At 40.3% G+C, this 23660-nt stretch overlaps 2 protein-coding genes across 6 annotated transcripts in view; one reads left to right on the top strand and one right to left on the bottom strand.

Moving 5' to 3' along the window:
* lims2 (LIM and senescent cell antigen-like domains 2) overlaps positions 1 to 23660 on the bottom strand; it is a 120205-nt gene that overhangs the window by 4835 nt on the left and 91710 nt on the right. For all 5 annotated transcript variants that reach the window (XM_060826028.1, XM_060826029.1, XM_060826027.1 and 2 more), the window contains exons 5-6: positions 11918 to 12067; positions 7835 to 7985 (exon numbers count right to left, since the gene is read on the bottom strand). In XM_060826028.1, coding sequence (XP_060682011.1) covers positions 7835 to 7985; positions 11918 to 12067 — 301 coding nt within the window. The remainder of the gene's footprint in view (positions 1 to 7834; positions 7986 to 11917; positions 12068 to 23660) is intronic.
* On the top strand, positions 16885 to 18091 carry LOC132816754 (uracil nucleotide/cysteinyl leukotriene receptor-like). Its single transcript, XM_060826668.1, has one exon. It carries the CDS (start codon positions 16888 to 16890, stop codon positions 17908 to 17910), a length of 1023 nt encoding a protein of 340 aa, XP_060682651.1. The 5' UTR covers positions 16885 to 16887; the 3' UTR covers positions 17911 to 18091.

The raw sequence follows: 23660 nt of genomic DNA, 5'->3' as shown, positions 1-23660 counted from the left end.
AATACAGAAAGGAAACCAGAGAGGTAAACCAAAGAATTCTGGTTGATACAATTAGAGAGATCCAGAGGATACGGTGGTGATGCAGGGAAACAGAATAAAATACAAATTAGCATTTGAAACACTCACTGTTACTTTGGCTACTTACATAGGTCCCTAGGATACTTTGAAGGCACACTACTCCACATCTCTAGAACAATTTGTTAGGAGGGTTTTTAAAATAAAAATCATGACAGGCAGATGTTGCTGACCAGCCCAGTATTTATTACCCATCCTTAAATGCCCTGGAGGTGCTGGTTGTGATGATGAGCTGTCTGCTTGAACTGTTGCAATCCTTGGGATGTCAGGACACCCTCCATGTTGGTAGGGCATTCCAGGAGTTTGACCAAGTGACAATGAAGGAACAGCAATGTATTTCCAAGTGAGGATGGATAGCTCAGAGAGACACTTGTTGGTGTGATGTTCCCATGCATTTGCTGCCATAGTGCTTCGAGGTCGTATTGGTCACAGTGCTGTCAGCGCAACCTTGGCTAGTTACTTTAGGGCATCTTGTAGATATTACATATTGCAGCCACTGCACTTTGGTGGTAAATGGTGAGGATCATGAATGTGTTATCAGTCAAGCTGGAGGCTTCGTTCTGATGGGGCCAAGCTCCTTGAGTATTGTTGGAGCTCCAGTCACTCAAAGAAATGGAGTGTGTTCCATTGCACCTGACCTGTGCATTTTAGATGACAGACAGGCTTTGGGAGAAAGGAGATGAATTGCACTGCAGAATTTCTAGCCTCTGACTTGCTCGCATTGCTGCAGTATTTATATGGCTGATAGAGTTGAGTTTCTTGTCATTATTTACCCCAGGATGTTGAGAAAAAGGGGCTTCAGTGATGGCAATGCCATTAAACATTAAAGGGGCAGTGGTTAGATTCTTTTACGATGGAGATGGTCATCGCCTGGTGTGATGTGAATATCAGGCCAAAGCCTGACTGACGCAAAAGCTGAGGCAGAGTCTACAGCACAGAAACAAACCTCTCAGTCCAACCCGTGCACAGATCAAACATCCCAATCTGATCTAGTCCAATTTGCCAGCATTTGGCCCTTATCCCTCTAAATCCTTCCTATTCATATACCCCTCCAGATGTCTTTTAAATATTGTAATTGTAACCTCCACCACCTCTGACAGCTTGCTCCAGACATACACCATTCTGCGTGAAAAAGTTACCCCTTGGATCTTTTTTTAAATCTTTCCCCTCCCACCTTAAACCTATGCCTTTTAGTTCTGGACTCCACTAGCCTTGGTTATTCACTTTACGCCCCTCATGACTTTATAAACTCCTACAAGGTCAATCCTCCGCCTGCAACATTCGGGGAGAAAAAGTCCCAGTCTATTCAGCCTCTGACTAATACTCAAAACCTTCCAAACCCAGCAATATCCTTATAAATCTTTTCTGCATCCTCTCAAGTTGAATAACATCCTTCCTACAGAAGGGCGATCAGTATTGTATTCTAGAAGTGGCCTCATCAATGTCCTGTGCAGCCACAACTAGATGTCCCAACTCCTACACTCAACGTCTGGCCACTGAAGGCAAGCAGCAAAATGCCTTCTTCACCAACACGTCTGCCTGCGACTCCACTTCTGAAGGAACCATGTACCTGCAACTACAGGTCCTTTTGCTCAGCAACACTCCCCAAGATGCTGCCATTAACTGTTGTAATGGTTTGCTTTATCTCAATGCAACACCTCATATTTTTAAAATTAAACTCCATCTGCCACTCTTCAGATCATTGGCCCAACTGATCAAGATCCTGTTGTACTCTGAGGTAACTTTCTTCACTGTCCACTACACTACCTGTGTCATCTGCAAACTTGCTAACCATGCCTCCTATATTCACATCAAAATCATTTATGTAAGTGACAAAAGGCAATGGACACAGCAGCAATATTTGTGGCACAGTGCTGGTCACAGGCTTCCAATCCAAAAAACAACCATCTACCATCACTTTGTCTCTCCTATTTCAAGCCAAATTTGTATCCAGTGGCTAGCTCTCCCTGGATCCCATGTGATCTAACCTTGCTAATCAGACTACCATGTAGAACCTTGTCAAATACTTTGCTGAATTTCATATAGACAACATCTACCACTCTTCAATCTTCTGAGGAATAATAACTACTAAATGTTCAGCATGATTTATCAGTGAGCATCTATATCTGACCTTATAATGGAAGAAGTATATCAGTGATGAAGCATCTGAAAGCAGTTGGATCTAGGTCAGTGCCCAGAATTGATTAATCTCACAACCAATTCCTATAGGCTCCAATTTCGTCATAGAGCTCCTTGATGCCATATTGGGTCAAATGCAGTCATGCTGACTTATGTGGGAGGAAGAGGAAAACATGAGGAGCAAAAATGTGCCTGCCATGCTTCCCATCCTGTACCTAATTGCCTATTTGTCCAGATGGAAAACTAAGGCTGTGACAGCGGTCTGTTTTAAAATGCCAGCACCAAAGTTTTAGATAACATTTAAATCACAACTAAAAGCTCAGTTACTAGTAGAAACTGGAGATATCTATAGTTACGAATACAAAAGCTTGGGTAGTTGTGCTGCAGCATATTTCCTACAACGTCAAAATAACATTCAAAACAATTACATAAAATCTTTAGTCTGGAGGCACGCTATCCTAATCTGAGACACCACTTTCAAGGCCAAGGGAAAAAGATGCTCAGGGTCACACTGAATGCCATTTTAATACATTACAAAACATATTTTGAGATTTTTTTTGAAACACGATAAGATGAATCCTTTTGTAACTTTCAATATTGATTAAAGTTACATCCCTCGTTCCACCATCAATGATCTACAAAGGACTTTAGCAGTGCAAATGCTAGGTTCACCAGGATGTGGAGCATTGGAGATGGGAGTGTTGTCTCTTGGGCTGTAAAAGTCTTCACAATACCACCCGCCAGCACTATATTATATTTTTAAAATACCATCACTTCGGTACATTATGGTACATGTTTTCAATCCTCATTTTCCTATTTTTAACAAATTATTTGTTTAGATGTGTTATGATACACCTTTACAGCAGGAGGACCTTTACCCAGGCCTACTGGCTTAGAGGCAGGGACATCATCATTGTGTCACAAGAAACCTTAATTAAATTCCAGCAGATGGAGTTGGTAGAATTTGAAACTCTGCCTCTAGAAAATTAGCCTGGGCCTTTAAATTGCTAGTCCAATGACACTACCATCTTTTGCCAACATCCTTCTTTTTCTACGCTGAAGCTAGAGCTCATATTATCAAATGGTAGAGAAAGCAAAGAACTACAGATGTTGTGAATCAGAAACAATAGACAGAAATTTCTGGAAAAGCTCAGCAGGCTGGCAGCATTTGTGGAAAGAAAACGACCCTCGACATCACCAAAATATTAACTTTGATTTCTCTCCACAGATGCTGCTAGACCTGCTAAGCTTTTCTAGCAATTTCTGTTTTTGTATCAACGTTATTAGCCTAGGTAAGGTCCTGGGAGAGTGTTGCTAAACAAAGAGATCTTGGAGTGCAGGTTCAAAGTTTCTTGAAAGTGGGATTGCAGGTAGATAGAATAGTGAACGCAGCATTTAGTAACTTCCCTTTATTGGTCAGTGCATTGAGTATAGGAGTTGGGAGGTCACGTTGCAACTGTGCACAACATTGGTTAGACCACTATTGGAATACTGCATTCAATTCCGGTTTCGTTGCTATAGAAGTGGGGTTGTGAAACTTGAAAGGGTTCAGAAAAAGATTTACAAAGGTGTTGCCAGGGTTGGAAGGTTTAAGGTAAAGGGAAAAGCTGAATGGACTGGGGCTGTTTTCCCTGAAGCATCAGAGGCTGAGGAGTGACCAGATAGAGATTTATAAAGTCTTGGGGGGCACGGATAGGGTGAATAGACAGGGTCCTTTCCCCAGGGTAGACGAGTCCAAAACTAGAGGGCATAAGTTTAAGGTGAGGAGGGAAAATATTTTAAAAGGGACCTAATAGGCAACTTTTTCATGCAAAAGATGGTGAGTATATGGAACGAGCTGCCAGAGGAAGTGGAAGAGGAAGAGGTTGGGACATTTAAAAAAGGTTTAGAAGGATATGGGCCAAATGCTGGTAAATGTGACTAGATTTATTTAGGATATTTGATTGGCAAGGACGAGTTGGACCAAAGGGTCTGTTTCTGTGCTGTACATTAGATTAGATTACTTACAATGTGGAAACAGGCCCTTCGGCCCAACAAGTCCACACCAACCCTCCGAAGAGCAATGCATCCAGACCCATTCCCCTACATTTACCCCTTCACCTAACACTACGGGCAATTTAGCATGGCCAATGCACCTAACCTGCACATTTTTGGACTGTGGGAGGAAACCGGAGCACCCCAAGGAAACCAATGCAGACACGGGGAGAATGTGCAAACTCCACACAGACAGTTGCCTGAGGTGGGAATTGAAGCCTGGTCTCTGGTGCTGTGAGGCAGCAGTCCTATCCACTGTGCCACCGTGCTGGCCACATCTCTATGAATCCACAATTCTAAGAGGCACTTAGTCTTCACATAAATGATTTTTATTACATAAACTGTACCTAGTACTATTATGCAAACTTGTTAGACATAATTACTGAAGGACTCGAGAGCTGGACAGGACACATCATCTTTCTGGTACTCAGACAACTCAACTGTTTCCACCCAGAGATCATATATACAGGCTGCTCTGCATGCATCATAATTTCCCTGAATACACTTTCTTCAACACAGAAGTTGCTGGAGCTGCCATGTTTCTCCAGTACTTTGCTTTTGCTTAGGCAAAATTCCAGTATTCATTTAGATTCAAACATATTTTCTTCTACAATCTCTCTGCAGCATAAGTTTACAACACAAGTGAATCATTTGTACATTCATTACAAAAAAATTTCAAAAGCCATTGCATCCATCACTTTTCTCATTCCTGACAAGATAAATAGCACACGTTTTCTAGCTACTTTTGTGGGATTCAATTAGTACAAGAGCTAGCCCTATTACACAAACAACATTCTCACTACATAATCTTTGAATTAAAAGTGACATCAGGACATTTGAAAAAAAATTGAAGTGAAATGTGTAATCAAATAATGAATTTTCACAAACATTAGACTGTGGACTTCAGTTTTCTTCAATACGAAAGGAGGATTGTATGAATTAATTGAATACTTGAGACAAACTGAAAACAGCAAGAGATAATAATGATTTTGTAAAAATTTGACGGTCAAGCTGCAAAGGCAATGTTTTAAAATAGGCTTATACCTAGACCAAACAACTACATACAATTGTGACCACTTTTCAAATCATGAGTTTGTTATGATTTCAGCTGCCGGGTCAAGGAGCATGTCAACTACTGTCTAACCAGCACCCTATTAAAATAACTGAAAAAGGAAGGAAAACTATCTGAGAAAACAAACAACCAGAAGATATTTTAAGCCTTTCTGCAGCAGTTTGGAGCTACTGCACGGCTAGATTATGATGCAGCGTGTTGGGAGGCTAAAATTACTCTAAGAAATAAAATGGGAATAATAGGTTTGAAAAAGCTTTCTGTAGGTTCAAGTGGATCACCAGTAAAAGATTTCCACTTATAATCAACAAGTCTGCTGCTACTACACAAAGCACAAGTATTTGAGGGAGCATCTTAATGAATCAGCATCTGATCAAACATGTATACATGTTAGGGTTGGGCAACAAATACTAGCTTGGTTAGTAATGCCCACGCCCTGTGAAAGAATTGTTTTTTCCACATGCAAAATCTAGAGTCAAGCTGCAAGGTAAACTGTCACAAAATATGATGGGAAATGGTTGTGAAAAAGGAGTTCTTGAGGCCAGCAGTGACGTTTTAGTAAAAACTAAATGGACTTCGGATGCTGTCACCGAGACTCAGTCCAGCCTACATTTGATCCCAAAATGTACTAACAACAAGTAGTCAAAGGCCAAGTTCACATTATTCAGAATCCAAGAACAATTAAAAAACTTGTGTTTGGATGTTTGGTATACCTAGCTGATTGACACAATGAAAACTTTCTGAAGGCATACGGCTGAGGAGGGATTTCAGATTTAGAACTGAAGCTTCTAACTGATCTCACCCAGAGGCTAGGCATAGAAACACACACTTCTGTATCCATTGCTCAGCACCAACCACAACTGGACTGCAGAGATGCTAACCATTATAATGGGATGATGTGTGTTCATGCTGTTGTCAGGGGTATGAATGGTGGTTCTGCTGGCTATACTATTAAAGGACAAGTGCTTTACTCAAACCCCTGCCAGTTAGTTATGAAAAAAAGTCAATTAGTTTCAGTGTTTCAGAGAAAGGACATATTGACACGTTAACTAGTTTCTCGTTTTGCATATGCTGCAAGAATTTTTTAAACAATTTCTTAACTCTGACTTTTGACTAGTCAGCTTGCTTTATGGAAGTGGCATAGATTCTTCCCCAACTTAACAAAACCTTTCTTGCAAAACAATAGCGGTTTTTGGTGGACAGCAGTGTAAGGTCAATCAGTTATATGCTTTGGTTTTGCCTTTTAGCTTGTGAAATTTCATAATTATTCTAATGTCATGAGGTCAACAGGAAACAGAGACTGGTCTTGAACCAATGGATGTGTACCAGTGAACCCACGGGCACTCCACTATGGAGGATTTAAACCCTAGCAGTGACTATAATTTGTCAGTAACTTGGATAATCTTAAATATAGTGATAGATTTTCACATTTGTTGGACACCTTGTAGACGCACAAATAAATATTCAAGTATTGGTTAGGTAGTCAGGTTCTTGGCTCTCATTGTTCTTGAGCGATGTAACCATTTTTCAGCATCAATCCAAAGAATCAATCAAGCTAAAAGAAACTTCACTGGTGAAATTAACTGTTCGTATCTCTCAGAATCATATAGGCCTAGAATTTCCAATCAGGATTAAAAACCCTATTTTCCGACTAGACAAAAGAAATCCAGGAAAACAGGAATGGGAGGCTCCCTTTTTCAGTGGTGGGTTTCATATTCTGGGATTTAAAAGATCTGGTCACCATTTTGAAAGCTATTGAGAAGGTAAGTGTGGAGTTATGTGGGTGGGTGTTGGTGATGAATGGTAAGTGGGTGAAGGAGGGTTGAGTGCCAATTGGGTGAGGGAGAGATAGAGTGATAGGAGGGTAGGGTGAAGGGAGTAGGCTGGCTTGCTAGTGGATAATTGCTTGGGGTTGGTTGAAGGGTCAGCTTGGGGTGGAGGTGGCAGTGTCACATGGGCTTAGGCTCAGTTGGACTTGTGGCGGGTGGCGGTGGGGGGGGGGGGAGGAATGTCAGTGGTGAGTCAAGGCTTCAGTTCAATAGTTACACAGAAATTACAGATTATTAATTTCACATGGTCATAGTGTGCAACTCTAACGTATGCTGCTTTAATGACTATCATCCCGTCAGATCATCTGGGCCACACTGCCCAACTCTAAAGATATGTTTGCATTATAACTTTGCATTTATTAGTAATGGAGAGTATAGATCAACATTAACTCATTCAGCAGCTATAGGGAAGTGACCCCAATTCCCTCTACTCTCCGTCCGATTTAAATCCATCAACCAGTGCTGAGAAGACTGCATTCTGGACTATATTTAAAAAACGGGAAAAAAGACGAAGGTTTGTTTATCTTGGCTACTCAAAGTGACGGTTACAACACTGGGAAAGAATAACAAATTTTCAGAAACAAACATTTTAAAAATATCGAATCCTTATATTTGCAATCATCACCAAATTTTAAAGAAAAAAAATAATGTCAAAGCAATGAAGTTGACTTGATGTTGATTAGTTTACCTCCACATGCCACTGCTTTCCCATTGCATTAACTACACGTCCTTCAATTGGCCGTCGACAAGCACCACAAATAGGGACACCCATTTTATCGTGGCACGGCAGGCAGTATAATTCTCCTTTCAGCTCTCGAGCTTCAGCAGTCAATTCTTTCCTGGTTAGAAAGGATCAAAAGCATACTAAACAATCAGTTGTGCATATATCCTCTACACAACTGATGACAGAGTAAGTTTGAAGAAAGGATTAGTTACATTTCCTCTTTGTATAACAGGTTTTATATTAATTTTCACAGCAAGGAAGTTCTCAACATATATTGTTGTGGTTCTGTTCGCCGAGCTGGGAATTTGTGTTGCAGACGTTTCGTCCCCTGTCTAGGTGACATCCTCAGTGCTTGGGAGCCTCCTGTGAAGCGCTTCTGTGATCTTTCCTCCGGCATTTGTAGTGGTTTGAATCTGCCGCTTCCGGATGTCAGTTCCAGCTGTCTGTTGCAGTGGTCGGTATATCGGGTCCAGGTCGACGTGCTTATTGATTGAATCTGTGGATGAGGGCCGTGCCTCTAGGAATTCCCTGGCTATTCTCTGTTTGGCTTGTCCTATAATAGTAATGTTGTCCCAGTCGAATTCATGTTGCTTGTCATCTGCGTGTGTGGCTACTAAGGATAGCTGGTCGTGTCGTTTCGTGACTAGTTGGTGTTCATGGATGCGGATCGTTAGCTGTCTTACTGTTTGTCCTATGTAGTGTTTTGTGCAGTCCTTGCATGGGATTTTGTACACTACATTGGTTTTGCTCATGCTGGGTATCGGGTCCTTCATTCTGGTGAGTTGTTGTCTGAGAGTGACTGTTGGTTTGTGTGCTGTTATGAGTCCTAGTAGTCGCAGTAGTCTGGCTAACAGCAGACAAACCAACAGCCACTCTCAGACAACAACTCACCAGAACGAAGGACCCGATACCCAGCATGAGCAAAACCAACGTAGTGTACAAAATCCCATGCAAGGACTGCACAAAACACTACATAGGACAAACAGTAAGACAGCTAACGATCCGCATCCATGAACACCAACTAGTCACGAAACGACACGACCAGCTATCATTAGTAGCCACACACGCAGATGACAAGCAACATGAAGTCGACTGGGACAACACTACTATTATAGGACAAGCCAAACAGAGAACAGCCAGGGAATGCCTAGAGGCATGGCACTCATCCACAGGTTCAATCAATAAGCACATTGACCTGGACCCAATACATCGACCAATGCAACGGACAGCTTGAACTGACAACCGGAAGCGGCAGATTCAAACCATCACTAATGCCGGAGGAAAGATCACAGAAGCGCTTCACAGGAGGCTCCCAAGCACTGAGGATGTCACCTAGACAGGGGACGAAACGTCTGCAACACAAATTCCCAGCTCGGCGAACAGAACCACAACAACGAGCACCCGAGCTACAAATCTTTTCCCAAACTCTCAACATTTATGCTCAGCATGTCAGTCCATGAAATATAAAACACAAGTCAAACCAGTGGGGTTTCTGGATTGTCTGGTGACATTACCATAGTGCCACTGTCTCAACTCAAAGTCTAATATAAAGCTTATTAACTCACAAGCATACAAAATAGGGTGACAATTGTTAAAACTTTTCCAGATAACTTCTCAATTTGTTCTGTTCTCAAATTTCATGTACATTAGATATTTTTGTTACTAATTAACGAATTAGAATATGTTTCATCTTCCTGTCATTTGGAACCCCATGATAATCACTAAACCTCAATGTGCATATAATAGAATTAAAGTAAACTGGGATGCAGCAAGAAAGAATGTTAATGGAAGTTAACTCTTCAGGAGCATAACATTTTGGAAAATGGGGAGATTACACTTAAAAATTTATTCAATCTCATCTCACAAATACCTATTCAATCCTGGGGGACTGTGTCTTACTTTAGCATTATTTATATTATCAGAGCTTGCAGAATCAAAAATCGGCACAACCTTGGGTTTAATATATGCTTGAAGAAATTCAATAGGTAGCTTATCTCATACCTTGCTGTAAGTCAAACTACATTTTTAATTTTGTAATATTTACTTGTTCTCAGGTTAGGCCAGGATTTATGGCCCATTCCCAAGTGTACCTCAGAAGGTGTAGTGAATCTAATTGTTAAGTCTAAAAAAAATACAGTAGGCTTGAGATTCCAATTATTTGGGGGCTGCCTAAGAGATGTAGTTATGCTAAGGAACTGAATTTGAACCATAAACCAAATGCCACAGGGTTACAGTCATTCTAAAATACACACAAAGTTGCAGCGAAAGGGAGTGCTGCCAGATGATGCAGACTCTCCCTCCACCTCTCTCTCTCTCTCTCTCCTCCCCCCTCCACCTGCCAAAAAGTACTCCTCTTTTCCTAATAAGATAATCATAAAAACTGCCGCCTTCAAAATGCTGCCGTTCACTGAGTTTTGCTGAATTTATATTGTATACCATGCCAAACCAAAGAATGACTATGTTCAGAAGCTTTGGAATATTGACAAAAATCTGAATTATCATGTTTGACTGAATTAATATTAAAAAAATGTTTTCTTAGCTACATTCCAAAGAGTTATTCGACAAATGACTACTAGGCAACCTCAGGCAAGAAAAGCTTTCGCTTGCCATTTTCTACCATGGATTCCTTACCATGAGATTAGGTGGCCATTTCCCTATCTTTCCTTATGACAGAGGTAGGACAGGATAAGGAAGAACAGGAAATACCAGAGGTGCACAGGATAAGGCTGGACCGAAGGAGATAATCTAGGAAATAACATTCCAGCACAGTCTACAGGCCAAGCAGCTCACTCTGATGTCTCAGATGATGTTTAAACACACAATGAATTATTAAGGCAGCAGAAATGGAATTCCACATCCTGTTGCAAAGTGACCTTGAAATATCTTTTCAAACATGAGGTTGACTTATTGGGCCCATGTTTGAAAATACAAGTTTTGAAACAAGACCAAGTTTCAGTATTTAGATATGAGCTTTGCACTATCCTTTCACAACTGTCTTTTAGCAATTTCACATTATACCAAAGTCAGATGCATTATAATAATGTACATACATTTACAAGAGTTATGCTGTCTCAGTGAATATAAGTTTACGCTTCCAAAATACAATAGTGACTCATTTGTAACTTTTAATGAAAGACATAAGTAGTGCAGCAATTCAGAAATCCTGTTTTGTTTTACTAATATTGATCAGTGTTTTGTTAATAGGCAACAAATATCAGCTACATTCAATTAAGTTATAGCTTCAGAAATTTTGAAATGCTAATTAACTAAACAGAAACAACTGTATTCTGGGCAAGAATGCCGTAGTTAGCCCCAGTAGCCAGGTGAGTCAAGTGCTTATTATTGACAATTTCCTGATTATGGAAGGACTGCTTGAGGGAATAAATGATCAAAGATTATCAACTGTGATGCTCAACCCATGACTGAATAGTCTGTCAATGCTCAAAGGACAAGTTCACATCAGAATGACTGTTTAAACAATATACCAGAACTGTAGTGCAGCAACAGAGCGAGCCAGAGAGCCAGCGCAAGTGAGAGACCGACAGACAGGTGCAGAGACAGAGAGGGGGGAGAGGGGGAGAGAGAAAATACACAAAATTTACACACACAAGCAGAAACAAAAAAAAGCAAGTCAGGGGAAAACAAAAAGATAAAGGAAATAAAATTTGAGGGAAAAAAGCAATGCAAAAAATGCAAAGGAAGTGATATAAAAGAGAAACAGACTAAGATGGACGGAGCGACACAAATGTTTATTGTTGAATCAATGAATGGGAATTGTATATTTATTGAAAACAATTGAAAATCCTACTTCCTTGTATTTACACTTTAATCACAGTATGCAGACTTATGGGGGGGGGGGGGGGGGGGGGGAAAGGCAGGAAGATGCATTTTTGGGTAAAGTGCTCAGACAGCTAGTGAGGCATAATGGGCTGAATGGTCTCCTTCCGTAATCATGAATGATAATTTCTCCAAGACAAGTACCCATGGTTTAGAATTAAAACGAAAATATACTGAAGGAACATGAATTAGTAATTCAAAATTTCTCACCCGCAATGGGCACAGTTGAAATGATCAGGGTGGTAAGGATCATTCTTGAATATAAGAGGCTGTTCATCAATGATGGCATGACATTTCTGACAGATATATTTTCCCAGACCTCTGGCCTTTTCACGGTTATGACATGGACGGCAAAGGTGTCTGAAAATAGAAAATTATAAAGGATTACTCATGAAATGAAGTATTTTCTCTCACTCTTCTAAAGCAAGTGTATACTTCTAAAATGGAATAACATGGTGACGCCGTAACATCTTTTTGAAGCAGTCTTGAAATCATTTCTACTCTGGTCCACTGACAGTGATTGAGAGGCTGAAGCAGACAGATCAGTAAGAATCCAGCTTGACCTCCAGTCAGTATTGGGTTAGCTGATCTCTACTAAGGCAGTGATTAAGGCATTACACCAAGACTGCATGATGGAACTAGGCATGGAGAATATGGGTAAGTCAAATAGACTAAGGTATTTTCACCCAGTCTCCAAGATACTTCCATCATAAGTGAAAACCACATCAGATACCTACTGTAGCACTGAATCCACAGCTTTAGGGAAGACTAAATTATTTGCAAGGAAATCTTGTGATTTGAATGCACGATCATAAATAAGATTTAACTTAAATCAATATTACTAAGTTGATAACATTTTCTAGGATGATCAGAGTGGTTTCAAATGAGCAAACCAATGAACTCCTGGAATTTGACTTGGCACGCCTCTCAATTATTTCCCTATTACTTTAGTTTTCTGCATTTATCTTCTATGTTTTGGTTTATTTGTGTGTTTTAAGATGGCTCCAGAAAGTGGTGACACTTTTCACTGTATTTTATAACAAAATACATGTGACAATAAATAAATCAAATCAAATAAATAAATCACAATCAAATGTAAAAGTCTGTGTAATTGACCTATATGTATGAACTGCTACAGGGAGTGCAGTAAAATCCAGTTCCACATTTATATCAAGCCCATGTAACAGGCAATAGCATTACATCAAATGAAGACTAAATTACAATGTACAGCAGATCCACATTAGCACATGTATAAGGAATAGCTTAACATATATCAACCACTTCAATTAAAAATACAAACCAAAAAAAATTAGTTCAAGGGAATACGAGTAGGAATGTGTTTAGAGGATTTTTTGATAAAGATTCTTGGTCATGGGGAGCATGTGAATCAAAAAACTGGTGCAGAGATAACAAGAGTCGAGAGTTTGATGCTGGAAAAGTACAGCAGGTCAGGCAGCATCCAAGGACATTTCAGACATAAGTCCTTCATCTGGGATGAGGCTTGTGGGTTGTGGTGGAGACATAAATGGGAAGGGGGTGGGGTGAGGTGAGGTAGTTGGAAAAGCGATAAGGTGGACGAAAGTGAGGGAGAAGATGGTAGGTCAGAGGGGGCAGTGATGGACGGGTCCGGAGGGCAGTGCCGAGTTGGGGGCTTGGGACTAGGATAATGTGGGGGGAGGGAAATGAGGAAGCTGTTGGAATCCACAATGGAAACCTGAAACCACACTGGATCAAGGCGAAAAAGAAGGAGTTCCTCCTCCAGGCAAAATCGGGTGGTAATGGTTTGGCAGTGGAAGTGGCCCAGGACCTGTATGTCCTTGATGGAGTGGGAGGAGGAGTTGAAGTATTCAGCTATGGGCAGTGGGGTTGGTGGGTGCCGGTGTCCCAGTCATGTTCTCTGAAACAATCTTCAAGAAGGTGACCTGTCTCCCAACATAGGGGAGACCACACTGGGTGCAATGGATGTAGTAGATGGCAGCGGTGGAGGTACAGGTGAATTTCGGATGGATGTGGTTGGATTCCTTGGGGCCTTGGACAAGGGTGAGGAGAGTGGTTTGGGGAAAGTTTTTGCACTTCCTGCAATGGCAGGGGAAGGTGCCGTAGTGGGGTATGAACCTGATGAGGAAGTTGCAGAAGGAATAGTCTTTTCGGAACATTGATAGAGGCGGGGAGGGAAATCTCTCTCTGGTGGTGGGGTCCGTTTGGAGGTAGCGGATGTGGCTGAGGAGGATACGTTGTATGCGGAGGTTGGTGGGGTGGAAGGAGAGTACTGGGGGGCTTCTGTCCTTGTTGAATTGGGAGGGGTGGTGTTAAAGGGTGGTGGTGCAAGTGGAGATGTGCTGGAAGGCATCAACCACATGGGAAGGAAAGTTGCAGTCGTGGAAGGAGGCCATCTGGGACTTGGTCATCCTGGGAATAAATGCGATGGAGGCAGAGGAATTGGGAATAAGGGATGGTGTTTTTACAGGAGGTGGGGTGGGAGAAGGTGTACTCTAGGTAGCGGAGGGAGTCTGTTGGCTTGTAGTATATGTCTGTGGTTTGTTGGTCATGACAGACAGTGATGGAAAGGTCCAGGAAAGGCAGGGAGGTTGCTGAGATGGTGCAGGTGAATTTGAGGTCTGAGCGGAAGGCGTTAGTACATTTGATGAAATATTCAACTTCATCTTGGGAGGATGAGGTGGTGCCGATACAGTCATCAATGCAGGTGGGGAGTGCTGCCGGTGTAACTGCAGAAGATGGACTGTTCCACATATCCGACAAACAGGCAGGTATAGCTGGGTCCCGTGTGGGTGCCCATGGCTACCCTTCTGATTTGGGGGAAGTGGGAGGATTGGAAGAAGTTGTTGAGGGCGAAGATCAGTTCAGCCAGGTGGATGAAGGGGGTTGGCGGAAGGGTACTGGTTAGGATGGCATGAGAGGAAGAAACGGAAGGCTTAGAGACAAAGGTCTCACGCCATCCTAACCAGTATCCTTAACTCCCACACCACTCCCCCCACCTCCATTCAAGGCCTCAAGGGATCCTTTCATAGCCATCAGAAATTTACCAGTACCTCTACCGATGCCATCTACTTCACCCGGTATGGTCTCTTCGATATTGGGAAGACTGAATTGCCTTCTTGCGGATCATTTCAGAGAACATCTCTGGGACACTCACACCCACCAACCCTGCCGCCCGTGGCTGACCACTTCAACTCCCCCTCCCACTCAATCAAGGATATGCAGGCCCTGGGCCGCCTCCACCGCCAAACCATTACCACCCGATGCCCGGAGGAGGAACGAGTCATATTCTGCCTTGGAACCCTGTAACCACATGAAATAAAAGGTGGATTTCAACAACTTCCTCATTTCCCCTCCCCCCACATTATCCCAGTCCCAAGCCTCCAACTCGACACCACTCTCTGAACCCATCCATCACTGCCCCCTCTGACCTATCACCTTCTCCCTCACTTCAATTTATCTATCACTCTCCCAGCCACCTCACTCCACCCCCCTCCCATTTATCTGTCAGCCCCGACCCAAGCCTCATTCCTACTGAAGGGCTTATGCCCTAAACATCGATTCTCCTGCTCCTTGGATGCTGCCTGACCTACTGTGCTTTTCCAGCATCACACTCTCTACTCTGATCTCCAGCATCTGCAGTCCTCACTTTCTCCTAGATCGAGTCCAAATGGTGTTGATCTGGTTTACTGAGACATGACGTGTCCTAACATCTTGGCTCAATTCTCTGATGGTTATACCCACTATAAAGTACCATAAATTAGAGCAAAATTTTATAATGTTAAACGCCTGTATCAATACCTCAAACATCTGTTAGCCTAAGGCACAACTCTGAGCAAATCATATCAAACATAGATACATCATCTGAGAGAAAAAAAAACCTTAGCTTAAGCCCTTTTCTATTCCTCTCAAATTCTAGCTTTGGGAAATATTTAAATTAAGGCTGAGTTTGTGCTTTCCATATTTCATTGTAATATTTTCAGGAGCTTCTCCCACTTCATTCCTATCCACGAAAAGTCGAGGGATTAACAATCAGGAATTGGTTGATCAGAAATGTGAGTATGACTTTAACTATAGCTTTTACTAAAAAGTTCCAAATATTCATCTTAATGTAAATACAGGCTTTGTAATTAATAACTATTTTAATCAACAGAAATACCAGCTTATCCTGAAGCTTTGTTTGGTACTGTGCAAGCAAGAAAGAAAAGGAAACATATTGTAAAATACATGCTCTCAAACTGCAATAGGATATAGTCTACAGTTAGGAAAAGGAAGCTTCTATTTGTGACTTTTGACGGAGATTCTATTTTCTTACGTGAAGACAGTGAATGGATCACTTGGAACGGTATTCCCAGAGGAAGTGCTTCCTGCATAATTAACACTGTTGTTGTAAAGCAGCTTTTAAAAGGTGGCATTGAAATTGCTTCCTTATTGTAATACACAGAATAAGTTGTTAGTGCAACATCTCACAGCTGCTAAGTATCTTACCACCGCTGTATAAAAGGATAGAGTTATTTTCACAGAAAAGGGCAGGAGCTGTACACTACTGGAATGATTGCTCTTTGTACAGCTGCAGACTACACCTCAGCAAAACTGTAAGTAAATCACGCTAAAGCTGGGAAAAGCCTCTCAGTTGATGTTTGTAATCATTTTCGCAAATAAATTTAACTGTCAATAATGTCAGAAGTTCGTTTTGTTGTTATAAATGATCATTAATATATTTTGCATGTAATTATATGTTTTCAAATGATATGAAAACATGTCCAGGTAGTCCTTCTATAACATGATGGTTACATTCTTGTGCAACCCCACATTATAAAAACATTGCACTTTAGAAATAGCATTTAATATTGGCCATGTAATTGCGTTACAGCAAACAGACAGCCAAAGTCCACACTTTAGAAACCATGTCCCCAATCCCCAATACATCAATCGTGTTAAATCAAACTCGCGCTAACGAAACACATAGCAGAACAACCTGTAAATGCATGCACTTATAATACATACCTTTTAATCTACATTTTGTTAATCTATTTTCTTCTTCCATTTCTTACAGCATTTAATGCAAGATATTAAGAGGAAAATATTTTAAGTTTAAAAAAGGAAAATGCATGAATTTTAGAATTTTCAGGTATAAAAGTAATCTTATTCTTAACTGCAGTCTACAACCATTAGACGGAACCATGGCTTATGATTCTCTGCACTGGACGAACACAACTATAGGAACCACAAAGCTGCAGTTGGTAACGGGGCCCAAATTCAACTTAACTGTTGCTGCAATTGAGAGGATGATTTATATTGTTATCTACAGCACTGTATTCACAGCTGGACTAATTGAGAATAGCATCTCTGTATGGGTCTTCTGCAGTCGCATGAAGACAAAGACTATAACCAGCATTTATATGTTAAATCTTGCAATTGCTGATCTCTGCCTCATTCTGACCTTGCCATTACGTATTACGTATCATATACTTCAAAGTCACTGGCCCTTTGGGGAGACGGCCTGCAGAATCACTGGCTTTCTTTTTCACCTCGACTTGTACAGCAGTGTCTATTTTCTTACCTGCATCAGTATCGATCGTTACCTTGCAATAGTGCATCCAGTTCGATCACTCAGCTTTCGAAAAGTCCGTTATGCAAAAATAATCAGTGCAACAGTGTGGGTTACTGCTATACTTGGAACTTTTCAACTCGCAGTGACCACTCAGTCTGTACAGGCACAAGAGAACACTACTGTGTGTCTACAATTATACAGAGAAAAGCCATCTCTCTATGCCTCTGGAGCTCTGATAGTTGGGTTTCTTTTTCCATTTCTAGTCATTATCTGTTGCTACCTATGCATAATCAAACATCTTCAGTCATACAGGAGACTCGACCATAAGCACAAAGCCTCCAGAATGATTTTCACAGTATTAACGGTCTTTCTGGTTTGTTTCTTACCATATCATGTTGCCCGCTTACTGTACATTATTATGGCGAACCAGCAATTGGGGGCTACGCCCAAACTTGAGAGTCTTGCCATCATTAATCGTGCTTTTTTTTGTTTAGCCAGCATTAACTGTTGCTTAGATCCAGTGGTTTACTTTTTTGTAGGGGAGAATTTTAGGGAGTCTCTTTGCAGAGAGGAAGAGTGGAAGACTACAACTGAATATATTAGCAGAGAAACTCGCCCCACTGTTATCACCACTGCAATAGATGGTACATAAATACAGTATTTGATCAAAAATTCAAAGACTAGCTTTATTTTTTGAAAAGGCTGTCTTTTGTGGCCTCACCTAAAATGATACTGCTCTCCATTTACAGCAGTAGTTTTGTGAAAGCAACTACTTAAATAAAAACAAATCGTTAAACAGTATACCAACGTGCTAAATTTAAATCACCGCAAGCCACTAGTAACCGTTGTCTCAGACAAATGATTTCATTTTCTCAGATTCCATCCAGTTCACTTCCCAACCAAAAGATTTGGCAAATAAACCAGCTCCTCAACCTTCCTCATTGTGAAGGAAGAACCTAATTTTTTTTTTAGGCTTTCATCAATGTACACTCAAAATTCTGAGTGAACAGCCACATTTAATAGCAAGGTAAACATTAGCTAACTCAAAAGTTAATCTCAGACTAACACAAGTTAGATTTTCCAAAACTTATTTTTTGGTTGTAATATATTGTGTGATAAAGTCTGATAACATTTTTAGTACATTCTATATTTGTAATGGTGATTTGAGATTGACTTGCAGAATGAAGTGAGCAGGAATTAGCAAGTTTGCAAAAAAATAGTCATAATAACAAAAGTAAATGGAAAAAGAACACCAAATGTAGCCCGAAGATCTATTACTCAGGGTGACATAGGAAACCTGATCATATTCTAGATCAATTTTAAACTCAATCACACTTGAAAAATCTAAAAATCGTTGTTCTTTCAATGTCTTGGTGCACCTCTTTATTATGATACTGAGTCACAGAATATTGTTTGTAATTTAGTTTTGAATTTGTACACTTAATTATGTAAATTAATAATTTACTTCATTTCAGTGAAAAAGTTAATACATTTAATTTGCCCAGAGTGGCCTGTCAAGTGGGAATTAAAATTTCTTTTTAGAAATTAATAGATGATTGGATGACATGACTTAATGTTTTAAGATGTACATTGTAAAAACACTAAAGGCACTACTAACTAAACCCTATTTTTATAGGTAAGCATTTATTTAAATCATGTAATACTTTTAACACAACTTAAAATAATCCATCATCCAGTATAGGTTACACTGTTCTTTTGGTAGCTTTCTAACACACATCTGTCCTTCACAGCAAAGTACAACTGAAGACTAGGCAAATCTGGTAGTCTTGTTCCAACTCCATCCAAATATGGTCCTTTCCGACACAGAGTGAGCTTCCATACATATTCTGGCGCAATGAATCACAGAGACCTTTACCCTCCGGCTGTTCTTCATCCCCACCCCCAAACCATGGCAGCCTAATCCATCCAGTGTTTTTTTTAAATAAGAAAGCCTGTGATATTATTATATTACAATAACCTTCGAATCTCCAAGTTCATTGCAAAATCTACTTGCGTTTTTGGACTGTTGACTAAAGAACTGGAAAAGATGCACTACTTTCCTAATTTAGAGCAGTAAGATGGTGTTTATAGTTTTACAGACAAGTTACTAGAACACAGACTTATATATACAACGTTATTGCAGTGAGTAGGTTAATTGCAAATGAAATAGTACAGCTTCTGTGTGTTCCAGGCACTTTGCCCAGTGACAAGCTTTGATTGGCTTTTCAAATAGCACCAGATGTTGAGAGAGAATAATTTGGCGGAAACATCCAGTCTGCGAAAAGAAAGCATTCATCTCTCACTCTATTCCTTTGGTGTGGAAAAGGGAAAGAAAGTCCCTAGTAGTTAGCCACTCTGCCTCACCATTCTCTGAGCTGATCTTATTGAAAACCTTCTATTGCAAGGGGAAAAAAAATCCCCTTCAGAGACACTGAAAGGATGAATCCTCGACGAGTGAAAGAAATACTGAGAATCAGCACATCGACAACCTCTATGTCATCAAAGAGTCAGAAGCAATTGAATGTGTCAAAAGAAAATGACTCAACAGTAATCTGGATTGGTACAAGAACTATGCTTCTTTCAATATTTTTTTGTCCTTTTCCACACAAAATTTGTGTCTCATCTTCTCCTTGTTCATGTGTATGGAAATTTTAAGAAAGGGATAGACTTTCAGTTATAAGAAGTTTAGATTATATATTCAACTTCTTACTTTTCACTGTCGTTAACAGTTTGATTACAATGAATAATTGTTTTCATGCTAATGGGGAAAAAGAACTGGTGTTCTATCATTTTAATTGGAATTAGACAGGTAGAATTGTGAAATTTGGTAATTAAATGTGCGCTTTTGTGCTGATTCTGGGAATAATGAGACATCATTTTCAGTGGACCACCCCAATGAATTGTGATGCTATCACGGCAATGAGAATCCAGGTAAGGATGCTGATGAAGTATTTCTAATTCTCCTTCACCTTGGAAAGATTGGCATTTTGAAGCACTGCCATTGCAATCCGTCATTCTCAACACTTCTCTGGGAAGTTCATCCATTGTTAGCATAAAAACTTTCCACTGTCACTAAACACAAAAATCTTGTATGTCCTCCCAGTAAAGAAAAAGGGCTCATTTTAGCCTGTATTTTCCTCCATCTGGGAACCAACAACATAGGCAGGGGAAAGAAGGCAGTTCTACTTTGTCAGTATGAAAAGCTATGCACCAAAGGAATCTGCAAAACCACAAAGATCATAATCTCTGCATAATTGCCTATGCCGCATTCAAACTTGCAGAGCAAAAATTAGATTAGAGAGATAAATGGCTTAAAGACTATAGTGGGAGAAGTGGATTCCTGTCAGTGGAGCATAGGCTTCAGTCCTGGAGAAAATGGGTTGATGCTCAACTGGGGAGGTAGTGGGGCTTATAAATAAGAGGGATAAGGCATCAAATTTGGGAAGATGTGCTAAATCAACAAGTAGTGTCAAAGAGGAATAATGTGTATCAATATCTGTACAGGAAATGATAGACTGCAGCAGGAAGGGATAGAAGTGATATTCTTTATAGATGATTTACAGAACAACCTCGGTTATCCAAACGTCAATTATCCGAATTTCGGATTATCCAAACAGGATCTCAAGGTCCTGTAAAAACGTTATCCGAACAGAATACTCCCCGTTCACCTTGTTCAGATGGTTGAGGTTATTTTGTATATAATTTTGACATTTATTTTAAGTTCGGATTTTCTATGTGGCTGAAATTAATAAGTATTTCTGTTGCATGGTGATTTCTTTTACAATAGTTCATGAGAACCTTTTGGGTAGCTTGCTGGATCTTTGTTTACTATAGGATTTTAATGACATTGCAGATAGATAACGATACCTCAAGGAAAGTTCTGGACTGGGGTTGTGTGTTTTTTTTAAACTTGGAGAACACCCATTGCTTGTTTCAGTTCCTCTTTGTTTTAGGAGGTTGTGTAAAGTCATTGCTTGGAAATACATGTGAAGAGTGGGCACTCGAAGAAATGTGGAAGGAGGGAAAGAAACATTACATTTGAGTGAGAAGTTAGACATAGTCTCAAACCAAAAGAGTGTTGACATACTATCTGAAGAGGTTTTGAAACAGAGTTGGTTTAAACTCAAGTGTACAATAGCTCCAGCAATAGCAGACGTTCAAGTCTAGCAGATAAAATCACAGGTTGAGATTTAGGGTGTAGGTTTGCTCGTTGAGCTATAGATTTGATATCCAGACATTTCATTACCTGACTAGGTAACATCATCAGTGGCGACCTCCAAGTGAAGCGAAGCTGTCATCTGCTTTCTATTTATCCCTTTCACCTGGATGGGGTTCCTGGGGTTTGTGGTGATGTCATTTCCTGTTCATTTTCAGAGGGATTGATAGATGGTATCTTGATCTACGTGTTTGTTTATGGCATTGTGGTTGGTGTGCCAGGCCTCTAGGAATTCTCTGGCACGTCTTTGCTTAGCCTGTCCCAAGATAGAGGTGTTGTCCCAGTCGAAATGGTGTTTTTTTTTTCATCTGTGTGTAGGGCTACAAGGGAGAGAGGGTCGTGTCTTTTTGTGGCTAACTGGTGTTCATGTATCCTGGTGGCTAACTTTCTTCCTGTTTGTCCTATGTAGTGTTTGTGGCAGTCCTTGCATGGAATTTTGTAGATGACAAACCAAAACTAACAAAACTTAAAAGACCCAGTACATCCCATGGACAAAACCAATGTCATCTGCAAAATTCCATGCAAGGACTGCCACAAACACGTCGCAGGACAAACAGGAAGAAAGTTAGCCACCAGGATACACGAACACCAGCTAGCCACAAAAAGACACGACCCTCTCTCCCTCATAGCCCTGCACACGGATGAAAAAAACCACCATTTCGACTGGGACAACACGTCTATCCTGGGACAGGCTAAGCAAAGGCATGCCAGAGAATTCCTAGAGGCCTGGCACTCCAACAACAATGCCATAAACAAACCCATAGATCTCAATGCCATCTATCAACCCCTCAGAAAACAATCAAGAAATGACATCACTACAAACCCCAGAAACCTCATCGAGGAGAAAGATATAAATAGAAAGCAGGAGACAACAGCTTCGCTTCACTTGGAGGTCGCCACTGATGATGTTACCTAGCCAGGTAATGAAATGTCTGGATATCAAACCTACAGCTCAGCGAGTAAACCTACATCCTAGATAAAATCACAGTTAAATGTATTGAGGTGACAGAAAATGATTCTGGTGCAAGTACTGTACAAAAGGTGTTGCCACTGTTTGAACTTGTAAAGAGGTGCTTTGGAATTAATGGAATTATACTTTTATTGTATGTTTAAACTGCTTTGAGTTTTTATTATTAGCACATAAACTGGTTTATCCCATCTTATCTTCATTTGTGTTACTGAAAAAATGTCTTATTATTCAAACCAACTCTGCAATATTGAGTACTTCTGTCTCAGTGAGAGATGACCTTGTTAAAACCAAAATAAAACATGATCTATTGTACAATTTTCAGCCTGGAATCTGTCCTGTAGCAGGAACCTAGTTTTGTAATTTCTGTATTATGACCAAAGAATCAACTATCAGAAAAAGCTAGGAGTTTTCAAAAAGGGTAGAAAGGATAAAACTAAAGGTTCTGTATCTGAATGCATATAAACATTCCAAACATGAACCCAGAGCACAAATAGAAATGAGTGTGAGAAATCTGGTAGCCATTACAGAGACAAAGTTGCATAATGGATTGAGACCTGGAACTGAAGGATATAGCACATCCAGGAATGGTAGGAAAGTAAGAGAAGGTGAATAGGTGGTTCGGTTAGTTATTGAAACGATTAGCAGTTCAGAGATATGACCCAAGTTCAGGAGCCCAAAATGAGGATGATGTTTATGTACAGATGAGTAATGATAAAGGCAAGAAGTGGTTGAGAGAATGGTGTACAGGCCTCCTAGCAATAACCGCATGGTAAAGTACAGCTTAAAGGAAGAAACAAAGCTTGAATGAATAGCACAGCAATAACCATAGGAGATTTTAATCTATATATTGACTGGAAATGCCAAATGGGCAAAGGTAGCCTTAATGAAGAACATTTTCAGGTTAGTTTCTTAGTACAAAATATTCTGGAGCTGATCGGAGAGCAGGGTATAATAGATCTGATAATGTACAAAGAGACACGATTAATGAATGAAATTATAATGAAGGAACCCCAAGGTTCCAAAATAGGAATGCATTATAAATTCAGTTTGAGGGACAGAGGAGTGGGTCCAAGACTATTTTATTATATTTAAATAAGGGGCATTATGAGGACAGGAAAGCAGAGCTGGCTAAAAAGTGAATAGGTAAATTAGATTAAAGGAGAAGTCAGTAGAGGGGTAGTGGCAGTCACTTAAAATGGTTATTTGCGAATACACA

Source organism: Hemiscyllium ocellatum, chromosome 6 (genome assembly GCF_020745735.1).
Source record: "Hemiscyllium ocellatum isolate sHemOce1 chromosome 6, sHemOce1.pat.X.cur, whole genome shotgun sequence".
Classification (NCBI taxonomy): domain Eukaryota; kingdom Metazoa; phylum Chordata; class Chondrichthyes; order Orectolobiformes; family Hemiscylliidae; genus Hemiscyllium; species Hemiscyllium ocellatum.
The sequence above is the reverse complement of the archived record's forward strand: the minus strand, read 5'-3'. Positions and strand labels throughout refer to the sequence as shown.

Excerpts from the sequence above, each read along its gene's own strand:
- LOC132816754 (XM_060826668.1), top strand. The coding sequence starts at position 16,888 with ATGGCTTATGATTCTCTGCACTGGACGAACACAACTATAGGAACCACA.